We start from the raw sequence: 10,479 nt of genomic DNA, 5'->3' as shown, positions 1-10,479 counted from the left end.
CACCCTTCACCAGACTAAAAAGAGGACAAATATATAGAATAATTTACATTATTTCAGCAAAAACATATTAACTCTGCTAAACAGAGGAAGCATTTATTACTCCATGCTGATGAATTCCATACTTATCAGCAGTTTTGCCTCATATAAGTTCTCCCAGTGGCACACAGATTGATTAAAATGCTCAACACACCTAGTCGGTTTATGTGTCAAGAAGGCGTTATCTGGATTTAAAAAACAAATAAAAAAAAAAAAAGAAGGGAGGAGGCAAGAACGTTTTCCCTTTTATCTAGGGGCCAGAAGAGGACAGCCATTTCACCTAACCTTCCTTGACCTATAGTTAAACATGTATCTGGGAGCATGTCTAGTATCTCTCTTTTTTCAAGTTGCAAGCAAGGCATTCCTATCCCAACATTAGAGTTGAGCCAACAGCCTCTTACCTGCACCAAGGGTGGTTTCCAACGCAGGTTCTTTAACGGAGCAGGAGTGAAATGGAAAGAGCCAGTAGGACGTTTCTTTAGCAGCAGCCTAACCCCAGCAGGATTCTCTCGCAACTTTGCCACCAGATTTTTTAGTTGCCATCCAACCTGGAAAAGAATAAAAGACATCTTTTGTTTTGTCTTGCTTTTCTGAAGGTGAACAAACAAGAAAAACCCAAGTCTCCCAAGTCAAACTGTCTGTTTTAACATGAACCTAAAAAGAGAAAGACATCCAAAAAAGTCAGAATATTAAAAAAAAAATTGGAAAGCTCTTTTTTTTGGAAGGTTGTTCTTTAGTTTGTTTCAAAGGAAGATCTCTGCTTAAGTCGTAAATTAAGCATTGAGATATCATGCAATGTTCTTTGTATCTCAGCTCTGGTCCTAGAGCTGTGGATGTGCTCAGATTGAGTTACATAGGCATTTACAGTGAACTGTCACATTTCTTTCTCACATTGAAAGACATTCCTTGCCTGTGCTAGTAAAAATATAATCATTTTATATAAGTTCCCAGATACAAACAAGTTGACAAATACTTGAGGTGGCTTTTTTTAAAGCTGTTTTTATCTGTATTTCAGTAGATTGTAACAGTGCATTTTAAAACAGGCCTTAAATACAACATGAATTATTTTAATATGATGCATACATCATTGAAACATGAAATATGGCATATTTATTTTAGCAAAATATTGCAAAGAATAAAATCTGTCTTGAAAACAGAATGTTAAAAAGCCTCAAAGATTTCAAAAGGAAAACACCAGAACCACCTCCTGACCGCATCCATTCAGAACCTGTGGGGAGTGAGCTTTACAGAGGAAGCATAAGGGAAGGTTGGTAAGGCTGTTACTAACCACAGTTTGCCGATTAACCTGGATCACTTCATCGCCAGCATGAATCTTCTGAGATCGATCAGCAGGGGACTACAGAAGAAAACAAAGAGCCATGTGCTTCAGCAGGTTTTCTTCCCTCCCATAACAACCCCCACCAAGCAAAGTCAAAGGTTGTATCTATAATGAAGATCACACATTAGATCTGTTGATGACTTGAGAATTGCAAATGAATTCAACTTACGATTTATTTTTTATAGACAGAGAGCTACAGGGAAAGGGATAAGGCATAGCGCGTATCTGCCACAGGCCAAATTGTACTTAAGTCATGGAACGGTCTCCGCTGTCCTTTTGTCTCCAGTTTGTACTGTAGTTTGAGACAGCAGCAGGAAGACTTCTGTCCTAACACAGCAGCTGTCTTAAAATCTAGCTTTCCAATAAACGTATACCAATTAAAAAAATACAGTAAGACTTTGAACGTACAGAACAAAGGACCAAAATCCTTCAAGCCACAAAATAGATCCATTACACTTTCTCTTTTTGTTTCCTAATGTAAATAAGAGCTACCAAGTTTAATGTGAAATTACTTGTCTGCATCAAGGTCAACAGATAAAAACATATGTTTGCACACATCAAATGTGCATAGACAGGTATTTTTAAAATACCTATTTAGTAATAATAATACACCTTTAAAATACAATTTTCTGTGAATAAAAACCAAGCTCTAGGGAACCAATAGTGAGGAAATTTGTCAATACAACACACCAACTCTGATCAGGCTTGACAACACCCAAAGCACCCAGGCATAGTACCTTGCTATATTGTACCCTGGTCAGAGGACAACTCTCCTCCCATTCCCCCCACCCCATGAGTAACCACATGGCAGCAAGCCAGCTCTTCCTAATGACTCCAGAACTAAACACTTCGGTTATGGACTTCCTTTTCCTTGTCATCACACCTTCAGAGCTCAAGTAACTTTTTTACTAGAAGGAACTGTAGGAGTGAACAGTGAAACTAGGCAAGAAAACATGGAAATCTGTGGGAGTCTCCAGCTATCACAAGTAACCCCATTTCTTCATTGTCTTCTTGCTTCCTCCGAGAGGAAATGCCTCTGTGTAAGGCTGCATATATATGAGTCAACCAAGATCATGAAAAAACGCTGGGATGAAGTCAAGTTTGTGAAAAACAAAGCTCATTTCAAGCTGTCCTTCGCGTGATCAACAGCCTGTCTGGGGAGGGTGGGGGACCCTTGCACAGAGGACTCCTAGAGCAAACTCCAGCTACACAGCAGACACTGCAATTGCATTGTGAGAATAGAGGAAAGAGCAAAATTTACATCTAGGACAACATGACACAGGAAGTTACAAGTAGGACAGCACAACTCAGGAATCCTCTTGGCTGACTGATACCAAATGCATGGACTTTCTCAGTCCTTCCAATGTACAGTACTGTTAATTTTGGGGTGCAGTTCCACTGCATTCCAATACATTGGCCTCTGATGATAGCTACTAAAATACCATTCCAAACCTAGTAAGAAAATTGTACTGAGACCCAGTCTAGCTCATCTAAATAATTGCATGCCACCAGAAAGACATCAGTTGTTTGCAGATCTCAGTCACTTGTCAAATTTTGTTGCTCTAAAATAATGAGCTTTTCCAAAGGAAGAACACCAGTGTCGATTTAAAAAAAGCAGATATTTAGGTCAGCACTCAAAGCTATAGAAACAATACAGCCCTACTCCTGGCCTCCAAAATAAGATCTATATGCACAGGCAGCTTGTCAGCAGTCAACATTACATTTGTTTATTTTATTCAGATGTTGAAATTGCTGTCAAAGTGGACTTGGTCTCTGTTGCAGATCCTATACAGTTATGCCAGGGCAATAGCACAAAAGCTGGAAAAGCTTTCCATTTTCACTCTGAGCTGCAAGCAGATTTCTATACACTCCTCCCTGGCCCCTGGACTTGGCAGGAGTACAACCAGAATCACTGGTTCTTTCATATTCACTCAGTTAAAAAAAAAAAAAAAAAAAGAAAGAAATCATGGCTGCAAAAGCCAAGATCCTTCACTCTTTTTTCTTTCAGCCACTACTCCTGTAGAGTGGCATGTCTGACAACACCACAGCATCACTCACCAGCCTCAGCTGCTTAGCCAGAGGTCCACTGCAGTCACTGCCCAGAAACCTTTAATAAAGTCTCAGCTATAGAGAACTCACAGTCTAAGACTAAAATAAGCAGCCATCTGCCTCAGCCATTTCCTTCCAGCAGACCACTCAAAGTCTTACTTTTCTTTGGTCTTTTTATTCTGCAAGGTAATTTTGTCACTGGACAGCTCATTGATTTCATTACTTATTACTGAATTAAGCACACTGCTACCTAAATGTTCCCATTAGGGGAGATTGCCTTTGCCAGCAGCGAGAAAATACATTCAAGGCTTTGTTAAGCATGATATCATAAGCACTCAGAACAGCAGATAGAGTAACTTATTAAAGCAATTACTTTCATGCCAAGTATTTGAACTAACTCATGTACTTGTAGAAACTGGTTTAATTAGACTAACAGTGAAACATGCAGACACAAATATTTACAAATTGTGGATAAACAAATGATGCATCACGGGGTATTTAAAGCAGTAATATCATGAAAGTCATATGTAAAACAGGAAAAAGTAGTAAAAAAGCCAAACTCACTCAAAGCTACTGTCAGACAGCCTGAGTTAATCTATATTTACTTCACTTACATTTTCTGTAGTTCCAGTAATTACATGTAATCCATCATAAGTTGATTTGATGTACATTCCCTAAATGTAAGTAGAAAATGAAAAACAAGTTTGAAGACAAAAAAACAGCATTAACTTATCTGATTAAACAACTGTTGGCAACAGACTCAAAACATTATTAGAAAGACAATTCACATTTTCTCTAGAAAAGTGTGTGGTCTAATATTACAACATTGTAAACCTCTTCACAGATCACTTTTACTGTAATTAATTATAATAGATTAGAATGAATTAAAACAACTAATATCTGGAATGCAATTTAGAATCACCGTCTGGTTCATAATACCAAACACTGCTGGGTTTGCTGCCTTGTCAGTCTTTTGCCTTGAACAAAACTTTATTTCCTTACTGCCCAGTCTGCACCAGAGAATTACAGATTTTCCTAGATGGCCACCAGTTCTCTTCATACAAAGCGCACTTACACAGGTGGCCTACAAATATTGCCTACATGTTCTCTTACAATTTCTCTTGGCAAGTCAATATGCAGATGGCCTTGTAACCACAGTGCTGATATCAGCAATAAGAGCTCCGGCAGAACTAAGGGTTTGTGGCTCTAAATGTTAAAGCTGAGTGTGAAAGTAAGGACAAACTCAGATGAAGTGAGTGCTGACTGTATGAACATCAAATTAAAAAAAAAAAATAAAAAATCACAAACAGGCTATTACTAGCGATTGTCCAGATTTCCCCACAAGAGGTGTCCAGTACCTTGGTTTCATCATTTATGAACAAGTAAGTTTCTACTTCTCCTGTCTACATCTGTCGTTAGATGCACTCACAGAGCTGTACAGAACTGAATGTTATTCAGGAGCTGTAGGCAGCTTGTCTGCCTGAAGTTACCACAGTTGCTTACAAGTAGAAGGAAAGATACAAGATGGTTTGGGTTTTTTTGCCCCTTCTTCTCCAGCCAATTCCCTTCCCTGTTTGCCTGTCAGTATCTCATTGTGTGCATCTACCTCCTCATTTCTTACTAAGTCCAAGATAGGCTGACTCCGCTTCACTGTAACTTGTGCACTAAACAAAGAGGTCCCCATAATTTCAAGAATGCATGACTGGTTCGGTCTAATTCAATGGCCTAGGTAAAACTGCGTAGCACAGTAACACTGTAAAGCTTCCTCTAAAAGTGTTCATCTCTTGCCTTCGGGGCTGGGGTGGAGGGAATACAAATGTACTTAAGAATTTAAATTCCCTCCAACTCATTATAACATGTCTGTTCCCCAGCCAGAAAATCCACCAAGACTTCAATCTCAGTTTCTCATAACCAGCACTCAGCTAAGTAGCATTCACTGAATAAACAAGATTTAGTAACATTACACAGCTACTGTACTTTTAAAGGGATTTCTGATACTCCTGCTAGCCTGAAAAATCCTCATATTATTCTCGATCTTGCTATAAAGACACATAAAATGTGTCTTTCAAAACACAAACATAATTTCTCATAGTCTTCTCCCTCAACCAGCCCTGCTATAAAATTAGCTGGTTAAGTCAACCTGCAAAAATGAAATGATTGATTTCACAAGCACCAGTAAATTCCTCAGTATCCTGGTTAAGGAACAAATTTGAAGCAATTTAGCATAATATTTGGAATGCAACTTATTAATGTATATACCTATCTCTGGCAGCCACTCCAGCACACTACCTGACAATTAACCTTCAGAGTTCCTCACCATGCCTCCGTTTCCCATAGGATATTACTGGTTTTGAAACATCTTGCCATATGCAGTGATCACAAGAATACCTATTAAACACTGGGATCATCAGGACATTCCAGGATTGGTTCTTACCAGGCCTTCCCCAGGTTTAATGTTGGTTAAATGAACCTCCTCCAGGCATGCACACTGGCTCATCAATGGATCTGTAGTTGACTGGATGGCTTTATCACAAATGCCATTTAAAGTCTTGGCCTAAATGAGAACATGCAGAAACAGTTACAAAATTTCTCTCCTGGCTTCTTCCTCTTTCAGTTTTCAAAAACAGAAAGGAAACGAGTTCTGGAACTTGGTCCACTAATAAATCATACTTAAGAATCACCCAAATAGAAGATTCATTCGTACAAATCTATTCAACAGCATGTTTATCTTCTTACTGTAACCTAGCACAACAAACCTGTTTCCATTAGTGCCACCTCATCACTGCTAACAGATGCCAACACACCTTCCATTTAAAAAAAAAAAAAAAAAAAATACACACATAGCAGCAAAAAATTGTGTTTGGAGTTTGTTTGCTTTAACCAAAATATAACCTATTAAAATATTGAAATATTTTAATGGATCTTTGTGGGAACAGCTGACAGACTTTCATTCTGTTTATTTCTGCTATGAGAATAAAATTGGTCATGTGTCAGAAAAAGTGAGGTGCTGGCCACTGATTTAAATGCAGTTTTACAGTATAAGGCAAGACATCTAGCACTTAAGCCTTTCAGCATTATTTCTTTCCACCGTGCCTCTGAACTGACCTCTTCTGGAATGCTTATGCAGGCAAGGTTCATATTTCCTTTTGACCAAAACATAACTGATCCTAAGCCAACATTGTAACGAAAGGCAAATTCTGACCTTGTAAGTGTGTGTCAGTAAAGTCAGAGGCAAAACATCTTTGTCTTGTACAGCTTGTAACTAGCAGAAAGGCTAATTAATCAGAAAAAAAAAAAAGTTATAGTCCAAAAATCTGTGCCTGCCCTACACTCAGAGATTTCATTAAAGCCCCACAGTGTGGTTTGGGTTAACTGAAGCAATACTGAAACTTAAAGTAGGTTACAACAGCTTAAAGGAGAGGGGAGGGAGGATTAGTACACAGTACAGCAGTTAGTTACACATAACTTGGGAACCAGCAGGGTAAGTCGTATTTCACAAGGGCTTTGAATCCTTCAGTCAAAGTAGACATACAACTACAGAACAGGGGGAGCTGCCTCGTAGGAAGACATTGGTTTGGATTACAGTGGTCCCTGGAAACAATAGTTCCAATGTTTTTTCTTTTGTTTTACATTAGATTTATAGAGCAGCTATAAAATAAATCAAAACAATGCTTAAGTGTGAATGCAAGGAACTGCTCAAACAAGGGAACTCCAAACAACAATAGCTACTTCCAGAGTGGGTGTGCACAAATGGAAAAAGAAAGATGCAAAAAAACCCTCTTTTACGTGGTCTCATTATTTATGGACAAAATTATTTTTAGTTATTGTGCTACTAAATTCCTAAGCATCTATGAGCTAGCGGAAGGCCTTATCAAAGAGCACAGCCTGGATCACGTCAAAAGCAGGAAGCGGTGATTAACTGTTACAAAATATAAAAAGCATTCCATTACACTCCTCATTTGGTCACAAGGCTGTTTCAAACAACCCTAAAAACTAACTTGAGTACAATCAGAGACAGAACTTCAGTTCTGTGGCAGGATAGTTCTTTTACGTGAACAAGTTTAATAAGTCACAGTGCATTTAGTCCCTTAATAAGCAGACACATTGCAGGCATACTTGGTTTATTTGGCCTACAAATTTGAGGTCTAAATTCTCTTGAAAAATAAATACATACATAGTTCTGCAACGAAACTTTAAGGAATACTTTACTCCATGCTATTACACACACTGCCAGTCTGTTCAAACTTCATTGATCTTCTCTAGAGCAAAGAATATTCACAAAATGGCCCATAACAATGTTTACTTGCATGATACATCTGTATGTGTGGAATTGGAAAGCTGTTGTCAGAGTAGAAGCCACCAAAATAAATGTGAATGGAGGCAGCTGAGTTTCAACAGAATAGTGTACTTACTACAGTCTGAACTTTATCTTCCATGTCAGCCACAGTGCAGTCCTAAAAACAGAACAAGAACAAAAGGCATACATTAACCAATAATCAAGTAAACACATCATCTCTGAAAACTCTGCAAAACCATCACTTTAACCTCGACCTGAAATAGAGTTATTCGTGCTGCAGGGATTAATCAGATTAGTTTCACCCAGTAGGGCTCAAATGTACTGTTAAACAACTATTTTCTGGCCCTGGTAGAAAGCAACAATAAGCCTTGAAAACTAAGAGAACACGAGATTCAATCACAGCCAACAGACTTCTCCAGAAAAACAGAATCCTGCACCATAAAACAAGACTCTCAGAAGGCCAGGCACATGAGCATGCCTTACTCTGATAAAAGACCAACTCAGGAGCTGCTGTGTCCCAGTCACCAAAATGGATCCAAAACATGTTGTTAAAAATAGAAAAGTGATTTTTTAAAAATATGCTATTGATGACATTCCTGAGGGCCAGAGGACTGCACAGAAAGCATTTTTTACACAGCCCAGGCACAAAAGTCTTTGAACTGAAACAAGTTCATGTAACAAGCTACAAAAGTCGTCAGTGTTTTCTGCAAGAAGAGCTAGAGAATGGTAGCAGATTCTCAGATTCGAAAGCTAAAACAAGTAAATAATGAAACAAGATCTACATTATCTCTAAGGAGAAAACCCCCAAACTTCAAGCATTTAAACAAGCTTAAAATCCAAGATACATCTGTACTGGGTTTGCATGGCAAGGTTTTGGTAGCAGGAGACCTACGGGATGGCTTCTATGTGAAGCTGCTAGAAGCCTCCCCTGTCTGATGGAGCCTAAATCACCTAAAGATTTTTCAGTTGTCTCTCCCTTTTCCACATCAGTGGATTCCTTCAGACCATTCTAACGTATCTGCAGTGTCCCAGTACGAAACAGCATTGATTCTTCTTCCATTAATGTTTTTCCTTATATGCACCAATCCCATTCTTTATTATAGCTCATATCAAGTTGGCAGAGAATTACTGACAGTTTTTAAAAGGCTAGGGTTGTATTTGCCAACTTCAATTCCCCTGCCATCAAAGGCTGATTTAACTGAAAGATTAGACACCATTTTTAGTAGTTTTATTAATACAGTTCAGCAATCTCGTATCTCAGTTCCTGTAGCACTCTTGGGTGAATACCATCTGCTACTAGAAACACTTACTGTTCTACTTCACAATCTGCAAATCTGTAGTTGTAAATCACTGACTCTCTGCAATTGCACATGCAGTGCCTAAACAAGAAGGGCATTCAGCAGCAAGCCAAACTTGTGCTACTTTGAACTTATATTGTACTATCCAGACATTATCCTTTCACAATGATCCAACTGATAAAATTGGGTGTTATCATAGCTTGACAACTCACAGGATGTTTCTGTCCTTTGACATCATCCCCTCAAAACTGGGAGAGAATCACCCATGTCACAGGACATGGTCCTTCGGAGTTCACACAATATATGGCCACAGACTAATGACTACAAGCAAGTTGGGCTGGAACTGAAGTGTGCACACAGTGTTTCACAGCCAAAGCAGAGGATTGCTGTTTCAAAGACAGGCAGTATTATTCAGAGAGCAGAATGACATAATTTGCTGAGATTGCCATAGTTTGCTGTATGTCCTTTTAGCTGCTACCAATATGAGCACCCATCACATAGCTGATAAATGGAATTTTGAAACAAAACTGAGGTCTCACACTACTGGTAGAAGAAGCCAAGCTAGTGGGGTTTGTGTTGCAAAGCTGGCAGCTCTTTCCACTACATGCAGCATTTTCCATCTGATGGATAAAACACTCTGCATGGGACAACACCTAAGAAATCCAAAAGCATGTGTAATAACCAGAATAACCATTTTTTTTTTTAAGAGCTAGCACTGATAATTTTTTCAACAAGTTGTTTGAAACTTGAAAATCTTTAAATGTAGACCAACTACATTTAGTTAAAAACTAAACCTCTTCCCATCAAAGCTCAAGAAAGTGAGCAGCCTTTAAATCACAGTCACTTCAGATACAGCCAGCAATAGCAAAATTGGAAATTGAGTTGGGGGACGACACACAGCTGAAACTGAGCTTCATGGACCTTTCAAGTAAGCTCTCATTTCCAGATCTGCCTTCCAATTTGCGCTCTGCACACAGTGAAAACATTACTTCACAAACACCCCCATTCCTTCCCTTTTGGAAAGCAAAGTGGAAAAGAAATCAGCTGACCTTCTGAACAGTAGTAGTGAGATCCAAGCAGAGCTGAATGATTCTGTTCTTCATTGATGAAAAGTCAGCAATACCTGTAAATGGGGTCCTGCAACAAGAGAAAATGCCCTTTAGATAAAAGGGACCTGTCTTCTCCCACCCTACCTTACCAGTGAGAAATAGTAAATGAGAGCAAGTTACAATTCTGGCATCCATGCAAGTCTGAGGATACAGTTTTATAATATAAATATTCCTGATTGCATGGTCCTGGCTCCATCCTTGCACCAAAATTGTTGAATGTCTAGCCCTGTGGTGAACAAGTTCAGAGAGCAAAACCAGGAGAAATGGTCCATTTTCCAAACTACAGTTCTCTCAGCTGCACACTCAAGTCAGATCACGCTGTGCTGTAAAAATCACACCCATGGGCCTGCC

At 38.9% G+C, this 10,479-nt stretch overlaps 1 protein-coding gene across 1 annotated transcript in view; it reads right to left on the bottom strand.

Moving 5' to 3' along the window:
* Positions 1–10,156, bottom strand: part of LOC104412857 (interactor protein for cytohesin exchange factors 1-like) — a gene marked incomplete at its 5' end in the record, with an annotated part of 99,328 nt that extends 89,172 nt beyond the window's left edge. The window contains 6 exons of the mRNA XM_010023682.1: positions 438–584; positions 1,325–1,393; positions 4,039–4,098; positions 5,859–5,978; positions 7,837–7,878; positions 10,069–10,156. Coding sequence (XP_010021984.1) covers positions 438–584; positions 1,325–1,393; positions 4,039–4,098; positions 5,859–5,978; positions 7,837–7,878; positions 10,069–10,156 — 526 coding nt within the window. The remainder of the gene's footprint in view (positions 1–437; positions 585–1,324; positions 1,394–4,038; positions 4,099–5,858; positions 5,979–7,836; positions 7,879–10,068) is intronic.
* Positions 10,157–10,479: the final 323 nt, after the last annotated feature.

This window comes from Nestor notabilis, unplaced genomic scaffold (assembly GCF_000696875.1).
Source record: "Nestor notabilis isolate BGI_N333 unplaced genomic scaffold, ASM69687v1 scaffold11641, whole genome shotgun sequence".
Taxonomy (NCBI): Eukaryota; Metazoa; Chordata; class Aves; order Psittaciformes; family Psittacidae; genus Nestor; species Nestor notabilis.
Note: the sequence above shows the minus strand (reverse complement) of the source record. Positions and strands in the feature narration are given on the sequence as shown.